General features: G+C 52.6%; 1 protein-coding gene across 1 annotated transcript in view; it reads left to right on the forward strand.

The window, feature by feature from the left end:
• Nucleotides 1–20534, forward strand: part of CNNM4 (cyclin and CBS domain divalent metal cation transport mediator 4) — a 53441-nt gene extending 32907 nt beyond the window's left edge. The window contains exons 2-7 of the mRNA XM_008008033.3: nucleotides 2540–2683; nucleotides 3034–3168; nucleotides 4542–4711; nucleotides 5054–5150; nucleotides 13277–13458; nucleotides 14029–20534. Of these exons, the coding sequence (XP_008006224.2) occupies nucleotides 2540–2683; nucleotides 3034–3168; nucleotides 4542–4711; nucleotides 5054–5150; nucleotides 13277–13458; nucleotides 14029–14226 (926 nt within the window). The 3' untranslated portion in view covers nucleotides 14227–20534. The remainder of the gene's footprint in view (nucleotides 1–2539; nucleotides 2684–3033; nucleotides 3169–4541; nucleotides 4712–5053; nucleotides 5151–13276; nucleotides 13459–14028) is intronic.
• The last annotated feature ends 113 nt before the right edge of the window (nucleotides 20535–20647 follow it).

A 20647-nucleotide genomic window follows, 5' to 3' on the forward strand; every position in this document is an offset into this window, starting at 1 on the left:
TGTCACCCAGGCTGGAGTGCAGTGGCGCGATCCCGGCTCACTGCAAGCTCCGCCTCCCGGGTTCACGCCATTCTCCTGCCTCAGCCTCCCAAGTAGCTGGGACTACAGGCGCCCGCCACCTCGCCCGGCTAGTTTTTTTGTATTTTTTAGTAGAGACGGGGTTTCACCGTGTTAGCCAGGATGGTCTCGATCTCCTGACCTCGTGATCCGCCCGCCTCGGCCTCCCAAAGTGCTGGGATTACAGGCATGAGCCACGGCGACCGGCCGATACTGGGGAATTTTCAGTCGAGTCCAGCCACGACTCTGGCAATACACTAAACGTTTTTCGACCAGAACCTGTAGTGGGAAATACATATATCATTGCCCCGGCATGTGTGTGAAAAGCTTTCACAATGCCGTACTCGGCCCCGGCACATGGAGTGTATTGTGAGAATCTGTACTTTAGTCGTGAGACCTTGGATTCTCTCTGTTTTCCCTAAGAGGCCCTTAGAAGTTCTGACAGCCCATCTTGGGCTGGGGGATTTTCTGTGGCCTTGAAGACCTGGAAAACATCCTCCACTGAGGGTATTTAGGATGAGTTCTTTAGTCCCCAGAGCGAGGCCCTTGGATTGTGAAGGGGAAGCCATGCAGAAGACCCTGACTTGACCTTCCCAGATTTCCGGGGGCCTTTCTTCCTAGGCTGCTCCAAACCTGTGTTCCTGCGAGTAGGGCACGGCACACAGGATTCATCCCACCTAGACTGTGGACCCGGCCCTTCTTGGCTGGCCCCTGTTGCCACTCGCTGGGGCTGGGGCCATAAGAGCAGGGTGTGGCCTTCAAAAACGGGTCTGGGAAGACCCGCCACCCCACAAGGTTTCAGTGGAGGGTCCTGCCCCACCTCAGCCTCCTTCCCTCCCTTTGGTTGAGGGGGTGGCCCCTCTCTGACTGTAGTCTCTGCCCCGCCTAATCACAGTGCTTGGCCACTCTGGGCCTTTGTCAGTTTGGGTCTTTCCCCTCCCCCAGGGTCCCAGAAGCCCCTGATAAGTGGCACCAGGCAGGGTCTTTTTTTCTTTTTTCCTTTTTTTTTTTTTTTTTATGAGACAGAGTCTTGCTCTGTTGCCCAGGCTGGAGTGCGGTGGCACGATCTCGGCTCGCTGCAACCTCTGCCTCCTGGGTTCAAGCAATTCTCCTGCCTCAGCCTCCCGAGTAGCTGGGACTACAGGTGTGTACTCCCTTGCCTGGCTAATTTTTGTATTTTGAGTAGAGACAACCATGTTGTCCAGGCTGCTCTCAAACTCCTGACCTCAAGCAATCTGCCTGCTTCAGCCCTGCAAGGGGCTGGGATTACAGGTGTGAGCCACCGCTCCCAGTGTTGCCATTTTTATCCTATTTATTTATTTATTTATTTATTTTTTTTTTTTTGAGACGGAGTCTTTGCTCTGTCGCCCAGGCTGGAGTGCAGTGGCACGAACTCGGCTCACTGCAAGCTCCGCCTCCCGGGTTCACACCATTCTCCTGCCTCAGCCTCCCGAGTAGCTGGGACTACAGGCGCCCGCCACCTCGCCCGGCTATTTTTTTGTATTTTTTTAGTAGAGACGGGGTTTCACCGTGTTCGCCAGGATGGTCTCGATCTCCTGACCTTGTGATCCGCCCGTCTCGGCCTCCCAAAGTGCTGGGATTACAGGCGTGAGCCACCGCGCCCGGCCTATTTATTTATTTTTGAGATGGAGTCTCACTCTGTCACCCAGGCTGGAGTGCAGTGACGCAATATTGGCTCACTGCAAGCTCCACCTCCCGGGTTCACGCCATTCTCGTGCCTCAGCCTCCCGAGTAGCTGGGACTACAGGCGCCGCCACCACACCCAGCTAATTTTTGTATTTTTTTTTTTTTAGTAGAGCAGGGTTTCACTATGTTAACCAGGATGGTCTCGGTCTCCTAACCTCATGATGCGCCCGCCTCGGCCTCCCAAAGTCCTGGGATTATAGGCTTGAACCACCATGCCCGGCCCTCATTTTTATCCTATTTAAACAAGTAGTCCTGGCCTGGCATGGTGGCTCATGCCTGTATCCCCAGCACATTGGGAGGCTGAGACGGGAGGACTGCTTGAGCCAGGAGTTTGAGACCAGGCAGAGCAACATAGTGAGACCCATTTCTACAAAAAATAAAAGAGTTAGCCAGGCATGGTGGAGCACACCTGTGGTCTCAGCTACTCGGAAGGCTGAGGTGGGAGGATCTCTTGAGCCCAGGAGTTGGAGGCTGCAGTGAGCTATGATTGTGCCACTGCACTCCAACCTGGGTAACAGAGCTAGACCCTGTCCTTCCCCCACAAAAACAAAAAAGGGGTCCTTAACGAAATGCTTTTAAAAATTACTTTTAGTTTTCCTTTTCATAAAAGCAATGTCTGTTTGTAGTAGAAATGTCAGGAAAGTTGCAAAAGAGAAAAACCTCCATGACCCCATCCTGGTGACTTATGACCCTACATCTAGAGTTAATGTTTTGGTTGAGGGAGTCTCATGACTGGCCTCTGGACTCTTGCCTGACCTGCTTCTTTGTCCCACAGGGAAGTCCCACCTGGCCATCGTGCAGAAGGTAAACAACGAGGGTGAGGGTGACCCCTTCTACGAGGTCCTGGGCCTGGTCACCCTGGAGGACGTGATCGAGGAGATCATCAAGTCAGAGATCCTGGATGAGTCCGACATGTACAGTGAGTCCAGCCCTCCACGGGGCTCAGGACCCCTTTCCTGCTTGGATCGAAACCTGGTGTCCCTCGCTGGAAGGGCCATAGTGCAGGACACAGGAGGCCTAGCATCCCAAGGCCCGGTGGCCAGGTGCCCTGCACTGGCCGCGGTGAGCAGGGAGCAGGTTACTGAGAGCATTGCCCGGAGGCTGCCTTCACCCTCGGCCTCTGTGCCTTGGCGTCACCCTGGGATCCTACCAGCCAGAGCCCGCTGCTCCTGCGTGGGACTAGGGGCTGGAGAGCAGGAGCTGCGGGGCGGGTCTCTTCCTGAGTCCTCCGGGGTTTGTGTTCTCAATTCCACGCTCTTCCTCTGGCAGCCGACAACCGAAGCCGGAAGCGGGTGTCCGAGAAGAACAAGCGCGACTTCTCCGCCTTCAAGGATACGGACAGTGAGCTCAAAGTGAAAATCTCCCCGCAGCTCCTCCTGGCTGCTCATCGCTTCCTAGCCACAGGTAGGAGCGGGGGGAGGACCTTCCGGTCTTGGTGGAAATACGGTCACAGGGGGAGAAGTCCTGGGTCTCTGGCTACTTTCCCCCCGTAGGATGAGGGCTGCAGCAGGTGAGGGGTGCAGAGACAACACAGCCACCCCTGGAAGGGGCCAGGTGCCTACTCCACCCCCAGGGATCTCCCTGTGATTCGTTTGCCATTAATGGGCGGCTACTGCAAACTTCTAGGAAGCATCCCAGTTATTATAGTTAATAGTTTGGGAAATAATGACTAGGCACTATGGCTCACACCTGTAATCCCAGCACTTTGGGAGGCCAAGGCAGGAGGATTGCATGAGCCCAGGAGTTCAAGACCAGCCTGAGCAACATGGCAAGACCTCATCTCCACAAAAAATACAAAAGCCAGGCATGGTGGTGCCCTCCTGTAGTCCCAGCTACTCAGGAGGCTGTGAGATGGGACAGTTGCATGCCTGTGGTCCCAGCTACTCAGGAGGCTGAGGTGGGAGGACCGCTTGAGCCCAGGAGTTTGAAGCTGCAGTGAGTTCTGAATGCGCCACTGCACTCAGCCTGGGCCACAGAACAAGATTCTGCCTCAAAAACAACAAAAAAGAAAATAACCACTGAGGGGGGCCCCTGGGCTGGCCAGGCCCATCAGGGCTTGTGGAATGGGAAGAAGGGATCCTTCCCCTTCTGCAGGCTTGCTGGGTGCGGCTGAACCCCTCGTGCGCTCACCCACTCTGAGGAGCTTGCATCCAGCTCTGCTCTCATCTCTCCAGCCCTCCCCTCTGCAGACGTGTGCTGGTTCCTGCAGGAATTCACCTCTAGTTCCGAGACATTTCTCTTTTCAGCCCTGATTCAAAGCTCTTTGGGGACTTGGGTGACAGGTTCTGTTCTGCCCGCTCTGCCCCCTCCCCCACCCCACCCAATTCATCTTCCTTCCCACTCCTTGCTAAAGGGATGGTAATTCCCTCTCCATTATTTTTCCTGTGGGATATCGATGCTGATGCAATAATTATAGTCACATATACCAAGCGCTGTCCATGTGCCATCCCATTCGCCCCCACAACCACCCTGTGAAGCTCTTACCCCCATATTACAGATGAGGAAACTGAGGTGCGGGTTATGTAATTTGCCCAAGGTCACGTGCTGTTCTTGCAGGAGCCACTGTTCAAGCCCGGGCAGGCAGGCAGCCTCGGGTCAACCAGTCAGAAGCCAAGCGTGCTCCCTCCCCAGGGAGGTACAGAACTGAGGGCCGGCCGAGCAGGGAGGGAGTCTGACCACAGCGCGGCTACTGTGGTTGGGGTAGACGCACAGCGGTGATCGAGCTTTAGGGTCACCTGGCCAGCCCCGTGTAAGGTCTCCTCTCTGTCCTCCTACAGAGGTTCCCCAGTTTAGCCCCTCCCTGATATCAGAGAAGATCCTGCTGCGGCTGCTCAAGTACCCAGATGTCATTCAGGAACTCAAGTTTGATGAGCATAATAAGTACTACGCCCGCCATTACCTGTACACCCGAAATAAGCCGGCCGACTACTTCATCCTCATCCTGCAGGTGAGCCCACTCAGCCCTGGGCCTGCCGCCTGCTCCCCCTGGCACCGCAGCACCCCTCGGGCCCTCTTTCCCACCTGCTGCGGAGGTACATGGCTTCCCGGCCTGGGGAGCCTGCCACCTGCCCCGAGCCCCGCCTGCCCCACGTGACTGTCCTCTCCCTGAGAGGATGAAGGAGGGGCTGTGCTCTCCCTTAATCTCACAGGTCAGGCCCCTGAGCTCTCCAGGGCTCCAGTACCGGCCCTTCCTCCTGCCCCACCATCCCTTCTTCCTCACTCCCCCTCCTGCCTCATCCTTTCTTTCCTCCCTCACTCTGTCTCTAACCCCAGCCCTGTGTGTTTTCAGGGGAAGGTGGAGGTGGAGGCAGGGAAGGAGAACATGAAGTTTGAGACGGGCGCCTTTTCCTACTATGGGACTATGGCCCTGACCTCGGTCCCCTCCGGTGAGTGGTTGGGCAGGGTCTGTGCTGCACTCTGGCCCCCTGCAGCTGGGGAGCCGTGGACAGACACCAGAACCGAGGGTGGGCCGAGAGCTCATAGCCAGTTGGCTGGGGCAGAGGGAGGCTTGTGAGGTGGGACCGCCAGGGCCCGGAGCGGGTGGTGTGGAGGAGCAGAGGGAGCTGCCCCTTTGGATGAGGTCCAGAAACTGGAGGGGAAGAGAGGAGAGAGGGATTTTAGAGCAAAGGCCGGGAGGCAGCGGAGGGCATGTCCAGAGGTGGTGAGGAGACCAGCCTGCCTGGGGAGGAGGCCTGTGGGGAGGAAGGCCCAGGGCCCTGCTCCTGAGGACAGGAGGGGAGTCTGTGCGTCCGAAGTGCCTGAGGTCAGGAGCCAGGCGAGGGCCTGTTTGTCAGGGCAGGCTACAGATGGGTTTGGCTTTCCGAGGGACACGGCTACTGGGTTTTGGTTAGACGTCAGCTCCGATGGAATAAAGGGCCTTGGGGACAGACAGAAGGGAGACTGGACACCCCGAGAGGTGTGATGGAAGGTGTGGGGATGCGCCGCTCTGGCCGCCCCAGTGCCCTCTCCGGTGCTGAGTGGCTCAGGCTTTCTCCGCAGAGCCCTGCAGACAAGGCCCTGCAGGCCCAGGTCTCGCCAGCTCATCTCCTTGCTCCTCTCCAGCCTTCGGTCCTGGGGCGAGGTTGCTGCAGGGTAGAGAGAGAAAGTCCACTTTGGTGCTAGAGAACAGGCCACGCCAGTGGGGTACGTGCTGCAGTTCCCAGAGCAGCTCTGTGCTGTGCCTCTCATTGTCCTTTGACAGAAAGGACCCCGAGGGGGCATGGCGGTAGGGCACCCATGAATATTGACACCCAGCTCAGCTTATCCACCATGTCGTCGGCCCCTCCACCAGATGAGTGGGGCATGGCAGGCTCCCTGGGCAGGGGACAGACAGGGCCCCAGAGAGGGGCTCTGAGCAGGTGGACCCTGCCAGATGCCTGAGGCCTGGGGAGGACTTCCTGTGCCTCCAAGAGCAGCTGTTCTCTGTTCAGCTTGAGGAAATCTCGTTCAGAAGGGCGGGCAGGCACGGGAGGCCTCCCCCAGGCACTGCTTGTGCAACGAAGCCTCAGAGGCCTGGTCCCTCCACCCGTAGTCACTTCTCTGTTCCCACTTAGTGTGGCCAGAAGGGAGGGGAGATGACTGGGCATACTCAGCCAGCTTCTGCCCATCTCCGCACAGGGCTCATTGCTGTGCCCTGAGCACCCTTCCCATCAGAGCCCCGTCCCTTTCTCCACTGGGCCCGTCTCTGCCCAAAGCAGCCTGGCCCCGTCAGGTCTGCCTCTGTCCTGTGCCTGTGGCTCCGTGTCCTGTCTCCTGACTGTGCCCATCACTGACCTTCTCTTTTGCTCCAGTGCCTTCAGTCCAGGTCGGGTGTCCGCCTGGCAAGCGGAACTCCCTGCTCTGCTGGCTCACAGGTAACGTGGCATGGCTGAGGGTCACGCTGCCACCTGCTGCCTGAGCCTGCACACTGCGGCTGCATTAACCTCCGCACAGGGCCCCGGGCGCCCACCTGTTCAGTGTTGGCCGCCCGACCTCGGTGGCTCCGACCTCAGTGGCTCTGCTTGGCTGGGGCCCAATTTCTGGGCAGCTTTGCTGCCTCAGCTCTAGAAGGGGCCCCCAAAGGTCTCTTAGTCCTTGAGATCACACACCCATAGACACATACACACAGAGACACACGGAGAGATACCACACACAGATATACACACCCACAGACACACAAACACAGAGACACACAGATACCACACACAGATATACACACCCACAGACACACATACACAGAGACACACAGATACCACACACAGATATACACACCCACAGACACATACACACAGAGACACACAGATACCACACACACATATACACACCCACAGACACACACACACAGAGACACACAGAGAGATACCACACACAGATATACACACCCACAGACACACATACACAGAGACACACAGAGACACACAGAGATACCACACACAGATATACACACCCACAGACAGACATACACAGACACAGAGAGATACCACACGCAGATATATACACCCACAGACACACACACACAGAGACACACAGATACCACACACAGATATACACACCCACAGACACACACACACAGAGACACACAGTGAGATGCCACACACAGATATACACACCCACAGACATACACACACAGAGATACACAGTGAGATACCACAGAGTCACACACACACAGACACACATACACAGAGACACACAGTGAGATACCACACACAGAGACACAGATACATACACCCATAGATACATACACACAGAGACACACAGAGATACACATACCCAGAGAGACAGAGATACCACACACACCCACAGACACACACAGATACCACACAGAGACACATACCCATAGACACACACACAGAGACACAGAGATACTACAGACACACATAAACACAGAGACACCCCATATAGAAACACACACGCAGATACACACAACCACAGACACACACCCATAGACACACCAGGATACACATACACACACAGAAACACACACCCATAGGCACACACACAAAGAGACAAACACAGATACACACACCCATGGACATACAGACACACACAGAAACACCCACCCATAGGCATACACACACACACACAGGTATATATACACAGATACACCTATAGACGCACAAACACAGAGACGCACAGATACCACACACAGACACACATACACACATCCACAGACACACAGAGATACCACACACAGAAACACACCCACAGACACACACACATACACACACAGAGGATAGGCTGGGAGTGGAGGGTTGCTCCTGGCCCAGCCAAATGAGCGCCGGCCAGCCTGCTGCCCTCCACGGCCAAGAGCAGATGCACCCCAGCGGTAAGCACTTCCTGTTCCAGGCCACCCACACACCATGGCAGGGTGACTTGTCATCTCATCAGCTTTCTCTAAAAGACTTTCCAACTTTCTACATAAGCTTTGCTTCCCGTTCAGCTGCTGGCCCAGTAGGCAAGTGCGAGGCCATGAGGGGCATGGCCCCGGGTCAGACTGCCCACTCAAGAGCCACCTCCACAGTTGCTGGCTAAACAATCGTCTCTGTCCCTGCTTTCCCCTCTGTGAAATGGGAACAATGCATGGACCCCCTTCGTAGAGTTATCAGGAGAGTACGTGAGAGAATTGATGTAAAATGTTGCGTTAGAGCTCAATCATTATTATTTCTGTTTTTTCCTGATTACAATGAAAATGTGGTGTTCCAACCAGAGAGGCTTTCAGGAAAGGCCAGCGCCGTATGCTGCTTCTGGCCCCGGACGTGTCACGCTCCTGACGCCCGTCCGGGGAGTCGGTGGGGATAGGGTCAGACTCATTCGTCTTGAGGCTTGCTGGGATTCCCGTGTGCACCCAGGCCACAGAGGGCACAGGACGGTGCTGGTCTCGCCAGGTGTGGCCTGTGCCCATCAGGAGCAGCACCAGCATCTTTCAGCTCCTCACACCCTGACAGCCCTAAAAACCCATCACCTCAGCCCGGGGATTTCCATTTTACATTCGTACAGCTGGGCCTTCTTCCGTCTGAACTGTTCCAAGGCAGTCTGCTATTTTGGCCCTCTGTTTAATAGATAAATAAGTAGATGAAAAGGTAACTTAGAAGCAGTTACTCCCTGTCCCTTTCAAACCTCCCCAGTGTGACCTCAGCCTCCTTCCCCTCCTCTGGGCTCACTCTGGTTTCATGGATGACCGGGAGGTGATGCACCCGTGATGTGAATCCTGAGAGCAGATGTGCCCTCATTGATTAATTCTCCACCTCATGTATATTCCTGGGGGTCTTTATTGTAAATAACACCACGATATAAACTTTTTTTTTTTTTTTTTGAGACGGGGTCTCGCTCTGTTGCCCCCAGTGGCGCGATCTCGGCTCACTGCAAGCTCCACTTCCCAGGTTCACGCCATTCTCCCGCCTCAGCCTCCGGAGTAGCTGGGACTACAGGCGCCGCCACCATGCCCGGCTAATTTGGTTTTTTTTTGTATTTTTAGTAGAGACGGGGTTTCACTGTGTTAGCCAGGATGGTCTCAATCTCCTGACTTCGTGATCCGCCTGCCTCGGCCTCCCAAAGTGCTGGGATTACAGGCTTGAGCCACCGCGCCCAATATAAACTTTTTTACGCAAAAAAGCAAAAAGCTTTCCGTGTGTTTAAGGTTATGTCCTTAGGATATCCTTTCAACAATAAAATTACCAGGTCAAAACCTTGCAGTTTTTGTTTTACTTATTTTTTGTTTTACTCATAAAAGTAAGGTAGCTTATTGGGAAAATAGAAAAAAGTCTTGAAAAAATTAAAAAGCATCACAATTTCATCACTCAGAGACAAAATGGATTTTGGCGAATTTTTTCTAGGACCTCTGTTTTTTTGTTTGTTTGTGTTAAGAGACACGCTCTTTCTCTGTCACCCAGGCTGGAGAGCAAACAGTGGTGCAGTCATAGCTCACTGCAGCCTCAACCTCACGGGCTCAAGCAACCCTCCCACCTCAGCCTCCCAAGTAGCTGGGACTACAGGCAGGTGCCACCATGCTGGGCAATTTTTTTTTTTTTACCTTTTTGTAGAGATGGGGGTCTCACTATGTTGTCCAGGCTAGTCTCAAACTCCTAGACTCCCCCCACCTCAGCCTCTCAAAGCACTGGGATTACAGGCATGAACCACTGCACCTGGCCAGACCTCTAATCTTAATAGGTCACGTCACTAATTTTTTTCTTTTTTTTTTTGAGACGGAGTCTCGCTCTGTGGCCCAGGCTGGAGTGCAGTGGTGCGATCTCAGCTCACTGCAAGCTCCGCCTCCTGGGTTTATGCCATTCTCCTGCCTCAGCCTCCCGAGTAGCTGGGACTACAGACGCCCGCCACCTTGCCCGGCTAGTTTTTTGTATTTTTTAGTAGAGACGGGATTTCACTGTGTTAGCCAGGATGGTCTCGATCTCCTGACCTTGTGATCCGCCCGTCTCGGCCTCCGAAAGTGCTGGGATTACAGGCTTGAGCCACCGCTCCCGGCCCTTTTTTTTTTTTTTGATATGGAGTCTTGCAATGCCCAGGCTGGAGTGCAGTGGTGTGATCTTGGCTCACTGCAACCTTCACTTCCCAGGTTCAAGTGATTCTCCCGCCTCAGCTTCCCAAGTAGCTGGGACTACAGGTGTGTGTCACCACTCCCGGCTTTTTTTTTTTTTTTTTTTTTTTTTTTTTGAGGTGGAGTCTTGGCCCTGTTGCCCAGGCTAGAGTGCAATGGCACGATTTTGGCTCCCTGCAACCTCCACCTCCCGGGTTCAAGCGACTTTCCTGCCTCAGCCTCCCGAGTAGCTGGGATTATAGGCATGCACCACCACCCCTGGCTAATTTTTTGTATCTTTAGTAGAGATGAGGTTTCACCATGTTGGCCAGGCTGGTCTTGAACTCCTGACCTCGTGATCTACCTGCCTCGGCCTCCCAACCTGCTGGGGTTGTAGGCGTGAGCCACTGCGCCTGGCCAAATTTTGTATTTTTAGTAGAGACAGGGTTTTGCCATATTGGCCAGGCTGGTCTTAAACTCCTGACATCAGGTGATCCGCCTGCCTTGGCCTCCCAAAGTGCTGGGATTATGGGTGTGAGCCATCACACTCGGCCCTTGTCACTAATTTGTGTTGGTTTTAAATTCAGTTTCTTGGCCAGGCTTGGTGGCTCATTCCTATAATCCTAGCACTTTGGGAGGCTGAGGCAGGAGGATCACTTGAGCCCAGGAGTTTGAGACCAGCCTAGGTAACATAGCGAGACCCTTTAAAAAATAATAATAATAATAAAATAAATTCAGTTTAAAAAGAAAATAGTTTATTTTAAAAATAAAATTCCTGTTTCTAGAGTGTTAGGAAGCATTAATTAAAAGCATTCCATCATTCAGATAGCTAATGTGAAGTATTAAGTAATACCCCTAGTATTTCTGCTTTTCCTAGAACCTAATCAGAGGTGTTACTCGTTAGATGCTTGCACATGATCCTCTAATGATCCTCTAAAATATTTCCTGTTCCTACATTGGAATACCACAACCTCATCATAGAATGGCCAGTTTCCGGAGAAACTATATATAAAAATTAAAGCTTAAGCACAAAGATATAGAGTATTACTCAGTTTAGTCTCACTTAGTTAAAAATTGTATTGGTCATTGAGTCACTAGATCCAGTATGTTTGTTCTCTTCACTTGGCAATTTGTTAGAATGGCTAACTTAGTAACTTAGTAGTTAACAAAGCGAATCAGCTTAGTTGGCTTCCTGTTGGTTTAAAACGATCCTGCATGCCTTCACAATTAACTTCTTTGTGCATCTCAAGGTTTCCTAAGTGTTCTCAAAAACAAGTTAATGATATACAGTAACGTATATCATTTGAACGAGCAGTTTGTTTTTCAAAATAAGAAGCCCGTTCTTCCTTATTGGAGATTGTTACAACTCTGCGTCATGAGAGGGAAGTGCCTGCCGCCCCCACGGGCCAGGTGGGCTGGGTGGCAGGTGGAAGTGGGTAGGGCTGTGTTTCATGCTGAGTAGGTTATGTGCAAAACACACTTTTGACTCCATAAAAGCATTTTCTTTTCTTGGGGGGGGCTCGGGGGGGACAGAGCGTAGTGGTGCAATCTCGGCTCATTACCACCTCTGCCTCCCAGGCTCAGGTGACCCTCCCCGATCAGCCGCCCAAGGAGCTGGGGCCACAGGCAAGAGCCACCACGCCTGGCTGATTTTTCTTTTTTGTAGAGATGGGGTTTTGCTGTGTTGCCCAGGCTGGTCTTGAACTCAGGCTCAAGCAATCCAATCTCCCCACGTCGGCTTCCTAAAGTGCTTACAGATGTGAACCACCTCGCCCAGCCCCCAATAAGAGCATTTTAAGAAGTGACAGGGCTGGCAGGGTGTAGTGGCTCACACCTGTAATTCCAGCACTTTGGGAGGTTGAGGCAGATGGATCACCGGCAGTCAGGAGATCGAGACCATCCTGGCTAACAGTGAAACCCCGTCTCTACTAAAAATACAAAAAACATTAGCTGGGCATGGTGGCACGCGCCTGGGCGACAGAGCGAGACTCTGTCTCAAAAAAAAAAAAAGAAAAGAAAGAAAAAACAATAATCCAGGCATGGCGGTGGGTGCCTATAATCCCAGCTACTCAGGAGGCTAAGGCAGTAGAATCGCTTGAACCTGGGAGGCGGAGGTTGCAGTAAGCCAAGATCGTGCCACTGCACTCCAGCCTGGGTGACAGAGCGAGACTGTCTCAAAAAAAAAAAGGTGTGACAGGGCATCTATCTTATGTGTGGGGTGTGTATTCACCATGAGAGAGTGCAAATTATACATTCTTCCTTTCAATGTATCTTTTAATTTAAAAGTATGCAGTTTATGTCACTTGATATAAACTGGTATTGAGACAAGGATGGCAGTCTGCTTGTTTTGAGACAGAGTCTCGCTCTGACACCCAAGCTGGAGTGCAGTGGTGTGAGCTTGGCTCGCTAAAACATCCACCTCCCAGGTTCAAGCAATTCTCCTGCCTCAGCCTCCCAACTAGCTGGGATTACAGGCGCCCGCCACCACGCCTGGCCAATTTCTGTATTTTTAGTAGAGACAGGGTTTCACCATGTTGGCCAGCCTGGTCTCCAACTCCTGACCTCAGGTGATCCTCCTGCCTCAGCCTCCCAAAGTGCTGGGATTACAAATGTGAACCACTGTGCCTAGCCTAAGGATGGCAGTTTGTCTGTCCTGCTAGGGTGATCATTGTGTTGCCTTGACTGATTGGTTGTTGTGGGAAACAAGAGATTCTGTAGCCGTAAACTTTCTGTGTCTGTGGTTTTTATTTTCTGTGTGGTTGATTTGTTTTGGTAGACTTTTTAATACTTGTTGCACAAAAGTTCTAAACAAACTAATTCATTTGCTTTAACGAAGTCAGACCTTATGCAGTCAGACTTTCTACATGCTTCTGTTTGTCCCTACGAATGACTTCCTATTCCTGGGTGGGGTGTCCCTGGGCTTCCATGGGATGAGGTCAGACAGGAGGGTGAAAGTGGGCACCAGAGTGGCCTTTGGCATGACAACCTCTGCTCTCCCTGCAGACCGTTCCCCAGCCCACCCCACCCCACTCAGCCGCTCAGCCTCCCTCAGTTACCCAGACCGCACGGACATCTCAACTGCATCAGCCTTGGCAGGCAGCAGCAACCAGTTCGGCAGCTCTGTCCTGGGCCAGTACATCTCTGACTTCAGCGTCCGGGCCCTTGTGGACTTGCAGTACATCAAGGTGAGTGCCCCACCGCCTTGTCTGGGCAGTGCCATCTTCTGCTTAGGAATCAGCTACTTCTTTCATCCACAAAACCCAACATAGTGGGCCCAAACCCGAGATGCCTTTTTCTTCTGGAGACAGGATCTGGCTCTGTTGCCCAGGCTGGAATGCGGTGGTGTGATCATAGCCTACTCCAGCCTTGAACTCTTGGGCTGAAGGATTCCTCCCACCTCATCCTCCTGAGTAGCTGGGACTACAGGGGTGCATGTGGCTTTGGGTTTTTTTTTCCTTATAGAGATGGGGTCTCACTGTGTTGCCCAGGTTGGCTTTAGACTCCTGGGCTCAAGCAATCCACCCGCCTCAGCCTCCCAAAGCACTGGGATTACAGGTATGAGCCACCATGCCCAGCCCTGAGGTGCTTTCTCCTCTTGTTCGTGCACCTTGTTCTTTGGAAGGGCTTCCAGAGACCCTGACTGGTCATGTTCTCTCTCAACTCACAGCCTCAATCCTGGCCCTGTTTCTCCAGGCCTGGTGATAGGGTCTGCCTCCCAGCCCCTCTCTCCATGAACTCATCCCTTCCTCATGCAGGTCACTCGGCAGCAGTACCAGAACGGGCTGCTGGCCTCACGCATGGAGAACAGCCCTCAGTTTCCCATAGACGGGTGCACCACCCACATGGAGAACTTGGCCGAGAAGTCTGAGCTGCCCGTGGTGGATGAGACCACGACTCTTCTCAACGAGCGTAACTCCTTGCTACACAAAGCCTCCCACGAGAGTGCCATCTGACAGGAGGGCCCGGGGCCCTCCGCCTACCCTGCGGGGGCCTCCCCAGTGGGCCCACATGAAGAGAGGGAACCTGTTAGTCCAGAAAGGTTGCAGATAGATAGCCTGTCTGACTGAGCAACCAGATGGCCCCCAGCCTGTGGGGGATCTGGCCTCTGCCAGGGACCTCTGAGTAGCTCTGAGGTGGCACTGTCCAGCCCTGGATAGGTGGGGCAGTGGGCCAGCTACCATGAGCAAAGGCTGTTTTTTACTGAGAGTATTTCTAAACTAGGCTCATCGCTCTTCTTTTTAAATATCATTTTGGGAAGGGAAGACAGGGTTAAGGAACTTTATTTAAAATTTTTTTTTTCCCTAAAAACTATAAAAGAAGAAGGGTTTCTTGTCCTGGGAAGCAATGGATATGATCTGCTCCCAGCCATGGCCTTCCAGCTTGTGTCCCTGATTGCGGGAGCTCTCCCTTCCACCTCCTCTTCCTCCTCCGGAGGTGCGATTCCAGAGCCTGCCGGTGGAGGCTTGTCTCTTGGAAGGAAGACAGCTCTTCACAGGAAGCAGAGAACCAACTGGTATGGAGATCAGCTGCCTGGGCACCTGCGCCGTAGCTTGTCTGACAATGCTGAGGCCAGGAGCTCCTGGGTAGCTGTGATCAGGGACATGATAATCCAAGCTATGGAGAGGAGCACATCTGCTGTCAACCGCTGTACCCAGAAATCTCCTAGAACTCTGCCGACAGCCTCTCCTGGTGAGTCAGGACTCGGCTGAGGACAGACACATCCCCACCCTGCCTGCCATCCAGCCCTTTGGACAACTGGCCCCTTCGTGACGGGGCAGACTCAAGTGTTAGGCAGGGTCTCAGGCCTTCGATTGCTCACCCCTGCTCCCCAGGCCCTGCCCTCACTTTTACCAAAGGTTCCCCATCGGCAGGAGGGCATCTACGTTGGAGGTGACTTGTCTGGGTTCTTCCTTTTGGTTCCGGAAGGAACTGTCAGTCATCGGCATCTGCGTTGTTAGCAGTCAGTACCACCCCCGCCCCACAATGAGAGTCAAGGCTGACTTGTTGACTGAAGCCTTTTTCCCAGATTCCTTATTTCGAATCCCCAAGCCTCAGTCCCTCTTGGGGATGGGGACAAGAGGACGTGTGGGAAGCCACGGAAGCAGGTTCTTTATGTCCTTTCCTCTGTGGCTGGCAAGGCTCACCTGGCCTTATCCACCCACTTATGGAACCTCAGGAGAGGACAGCTCCTCCTAAAGGCATGCAGCTTGCAACCCTGCTTTCTCACAGGCGTGATCCTAGTGTGAGAGGTCGTTCTGCCCTTGCTGAAGTTAGTAGTACTGTACCAAGAGCTCTGCCCCCATGTGAATTGCTGCCCTGGTGCCTCTTCCCTGGGGCTGAATCAGGCCCTGCTGCAGAACTCCAGGTTTCCCAGAGTCGGGGAGGCTGTGGGACCAAGGTCCCTGTTGGCCCTTCTGCTGAGTGCAGCAGGAGCTGGGTCCTGAGAGCCTGGCCGGTGAAACTGCAGGCTTTCTGCCTGAGTATTATTTATTCACTCCTTTCCTCACCCCAAGTGCCCTGCTCCCCAGGTGCCTAGAGAATCCTAACTCTTAGGACCAGGGATTATCTTGCACCAAGTATGCCTACCCCTGGCCAGTCTGAGGTCTCCTAGCCATAGAACTGACTCCTGGAAGCCTGGAGAGAAGGTGGTGACACCCGTGGGTTCTCAACTGTAAGGAAAAAAGACACCAGACTTTTGTTCCCTATTGGGGGAAAGCCCTTAGTCTTCTCCAGGAGCAGCTTGCTCCCAAGTCCTTTTGGAAGCTGGAAGAGCTGTACTCCTGACAGCCTGACTGCCAGGTGGAGCAAAAGACGTTGGTGGGGGTGTGGGAAGCAAAAGGGGCAGGTGTACACACCTCCACAGTGACCTCTGTGCACACGGTTACCGCCAACTGGCTGACCACCCTCTTCCCTGGCCCATTGATCATCCCTTCTCACAGAGGGTCATCATTATTTCCAAATATTGTTGGTCTGATGACTTCCTCCTCCCAGTGCAATTTTTCACTTCCTATTTCAACCTCTGGTTCCTGGGATGAGCCATACCCTGGAACTGTCCCGCCCGCTGTGTCTTCCATGTAAGGGAGACCTTTGCAAATGGCATCCAAATGGGTAGGCAGGTCACAGCCGCCGTATTTATTTTGCATAATATTTTAATTTGTATATTTTTGTGATTTACTTTGGCGTTATGAGTTTGACTCTCGGGGAGTTTTGTTGTTATGACTCTTGTGTCTTTTGTCACAAAACAATGATAATATTTGCTAAAGGATATATGGAATTTATTTTTGATTGGTAATAAAAAATGAAATATGTATAAATCCTGGTGAGTCTACAACTTGCCTGTTTGTTCTGTCGCTATGTAGTGTGTTGTCGAGATAAAAGTGGCCGTGGCTGGCTGTCTCTTGTGATGGGGCAAGGGGCAATAAAGGATTCCAGGACCATTCAGCAGTGAGATGCAGTCGGAAATGGAGTCTCTAAATAGAGTCAAGGCTGTCATCACAGGAGAGGGTCGTGGCTGCTGGCAGACATACAGGACAGATGTGCTCAGCTGCCATGAGCATGAGTCCTGTGAAACAGACCCCCCGGGCCCTTGGCTTGTGAGTACTGGAAGGGCAGTGGGCTTCAGCAAATTGCCCCTCCTTCCTACCCATAGGACTGAAAGAAGCTTGATTCGAAAGTATGAGTAATACTGTTTTATAACATGCAGCTGCCTTTTCGTCCACACTTACAGGCTGCTTGTGGTTTCAAAGTTGGAGTGCTCATCCCTTGAGGGACCTGAGTTCTGTCACTATACCCACTCGAAGTCGCAGCTCTGCAGGGGACTCCTGTGGTGCTGTAGAGGTGCTGCAGGCTGGCTTGTGCGACTGAGTGTGCTGAGACCAGGGGCTCCAAGCATGCAAAGTTTAATGGAGTAGACAGACTGGGGTCTAGGTAGGCAACATCTAGGTAGGCAACAAAGAAAAGAGGATATTCCAGATAAAAGGGGTACACAGGCAAACGTTTGTGTATAGGGCAAGATTTGTAAATTATCTTCATCCATCTGTTCCACATGTTAAAGCCCCTATCGCACGCCAGGTACTACCAACCCATGTGAATTTAGTGAAGAACCTCCCCACCACCCCAAGGGGGACATTTGCTGTCTCCCTGACCTGGGACGCATCTCCTAAGTCTTGATGAGGCTCACCCCTTATTTCATTTAAGCCTCAGTTCAAATGCCTTCTCCTTGAGAAGCCTTCCCTGATTAGCCCGTCTCAGTCACCATCACCCCAGCATCTGTCTCTTTATCTTGCCTTTTTCCCTCCATAGCACTTACTACTCGATATTAAAATATAGACGTTGGTATTTCCTATTGTCCTTGCACTAGAATCTATCCCCACAAGGGTAGGGACTTAATTTTATTCCCACTACAGTCCCGATACTAGAACAGTACCTGGTACACTGCAGGGAGTCAATGCGGGAAATACTCGTTGAATGAATAAGTGAGTACATGTTACAATAGGGGATGTACTGGATGATGTGGGGAGAGCACATAGCTCGATTAACCTTGAACCAACCTAGTCAAGAAGGTCAAGGAAGATCACTCGGCGGGAGCAGCATATGAGCCAAGGCTTGAGAGATAAGCAGGAAGTAGCCAGTGGGTTTAAAACTCAAGAATAAATATTTAGATATAACATGGAAATGTCTTGATCCAAAAGAACACTAAGGAAAATGGCCCAGCGAGGGCCAACAATGGTCTGAAGGTCAAGCGGCTATGTCTCCATTGATGCCAACCAGGGGTGGGGTAAAGAATGGCACAGCCACAGGAGAAGCTGGTGAAGGACTGCCGAGGCCTCTGCTGCAAATGGAAAACCACTCCAGGAGCAGGTTTGCGTGCCCCATACTGGATTGTTTTGTATCTTCGTGTACTGACAATTTAAACGACCACTTATGTTTTCCAGGTTTGATCCAATTTTCTTCTACCTGAAGCTTTACTCCTGGAAAGTTATAGGTTGGTGGTTTTCCAAGGAAGCCTGAGACAAGGAAAAAGTAACATGTCAAAGATGACAGCTCTGTCTCTAAATCCATGGGGAGTTTCTCCTGGCTTTCCTCTGGAACTGTTCTTTGTTAATGACTCTTCAGGTACATGACTCATTTCTTTTTTTTTTTTGTTTTGAGACGGAGTCTCGCTCTGTCGCCCAGGCTGGAGTGCAGTGGCCGGATCTCAGCTCACTGCAAGCTCCGCCTCCCAGGTTCACGCCATTCTCCTGCCTCAGCCCCCCGAGTAGCTGGGATTACAGGCGGGCGCCACCTCGCCCGGCTAGTTTTTTGTATTTTTTAGTAGGCACGGTGTTTCCCCATGTTAGCCAGGATGGTCTCCATCTCCTGACCTTGTGATCCGCCCTTCTCGGCCTCCCAAAGTGCTGGGATTACAGGCGTGAGCCACCGCGCCCGGCCAACATGACTCATTTCAAGCATGTCATCTACTCTTTCAATGTCAGTATTTTATCTTGACTTGCAGACAGAAGTGAGAACTAAAGGAGCTGAATCTATTGTGATGTTTGCACTTTTTTTTTCTTCAGAGGCATGATGATGATCCAGTGGAAAGGCCCAGTAATGTCTTCATTGCTTCTGCTGGCGGCTTTACTCTGTCATCTGCAAAAATAAGGTAAACTCAAAGGGCACAGAACATCATCTGGATAATGAAAACTGGAGCACACGGAGATGCCCCATTGGCCTGGTCACAGCTCTGGGTTTACAATGCAGAAGAGACACTATTACCATCTTCTAAAAATACACTATTATCTTTTTTTTTTTTTTTTTTTTTTGAGACGGAGTCTCGCTCTGTCGCCCAGGCCAGAGTGCAGTGGCGCGATCTTGGCTCACCACAACCTCTGCCTCCCGGGTTCATGCCATTCTCCTGCCTCAGCCTCCCGAGTAGCTGGGACTACAGGCGCCCGCCACCACGCCTGGCTAATTTTTTGTATTTTTAGTAGAGACGGGGTTTCACCGTGTTAGCCAGGATGGTCTCGATCTCCTGACCTTGTGATCCGCCCGCCTCGGCCTCCCAAAGTGCTGAGATTACAGGCGTGAGCCACCGCACCTGGCCCACTAGTACCATCTTTTAAAAAGTTTTTTACAGTCTTTTCCTTTGGCCATTCGCCACCAGCTTACTCATTTTTTTTTTTTTTTTTTTTTTTTTTTGTACATTACCTTCCACACAAGTTTTACTTTGTGGCCACAATGTGCATACTTTATTTGATTGTTACTTTCATGACATAGCAAATTGTTTCTATAGTCTTTATAAAGGTCATTTAAAATGACATGCGCAGTAAGTCAAAGTCTTCCTGTGCTAGGAAATTTGAAAAAACAAAAGCGTAGAGAAAAATACAAAAATTACTGAATCTGAACATCTACAGAGAAGTGTTAGCAGCTGGTCTGTTTCCTTCCAATCACAGACAGATCATATCTAATGGGTAAAGAACCTTCCATACTGTCAACAGACCACACCGTCTTCTAAAATCAATTCAGCAGTGCGGATCCTCTGGAATAGATCTTGTGAGTCCCGAGGTGGTATTTTCCTCCCAGCGGCGAGCTATGAGAAGTGGAATCACCAGATGTAGTCATTCTGTAGACAGAACTGCCGCCTCCCTGCGTGGCTGGGATGCTGACCTGGGTGGCAGGCCGGGGGCGCCGGAACCCAGCACGCACGCTAAGTCGGTCCGAGCTCCACTCTGCTCCTGTAAGATACTAACAACCTGAGGTAGCTGTCCAGACTCAAGGCGGTAGTGATTTTGTGTGTCCGCGTATTTATCGCGGGGTCCGCGGCGGGACCGCAGGGGCTGTGTCCGACGTCCCCACACCTCCAGCAGGGTCCGGAGCGATGAACATCTTCCATCAACTTCACCTCCGGGCGCTCGGTCACTGGTTCTCACTTCAGCCCTCTTAGCCCCATAGGTCGGCGCGTCCAAAACCTTTCTGGCACCCGGGGGTCTTTCCTAAGAAAAAGGCACATCTCTCGCACATTTAACTCTCCGTCTGCTCTTTAACTTCAGGCGCGCCAGGACCCGAGGTTCTTCCGAGCGGCAGCTCGGCTCCCGAGCCGGGCACTTCCCAGAGCATTGGCGCGGCCTCCTGGCGCGGGGGACAGCCTCGGGAGGATGGGACTCCGGGCGCCGCGCGCGGGCCGAGGACAGCCGGGCTGGGGAGGCCCTGCCCGCCGCCCCGCGTTCCCCCGGCCACGGCCACCGCGCGCATCCGGAGCTGCCGCAGACCCGGCCCGGCCCAGAGCCCCACGCCCCCGGCCCGCCCCTAGCGGCCGCTTGTTTACTCCCCGGCGCAGCCTAGTCCGACCCTGGGGCCCGCCCCCGCCCACCGCCTATTGGCCGAGGAAGCGCGAAG

Source organism: Chlorocebus sabaeus, chromosome 14, assembly GCF_047675955.1.
Source record: "Chlorocebus sabaeus isolate Y175 chromosome 14, mChlSab1.0.hap1, whole genome shotgun sequence".
NCBI classification, from domain to species: Eukaryota; Metazoa; Chordata; class Mammalia; order Primates; family Cercopithecidae; genus Chlorocebus; species Chlorocebus sabaeus.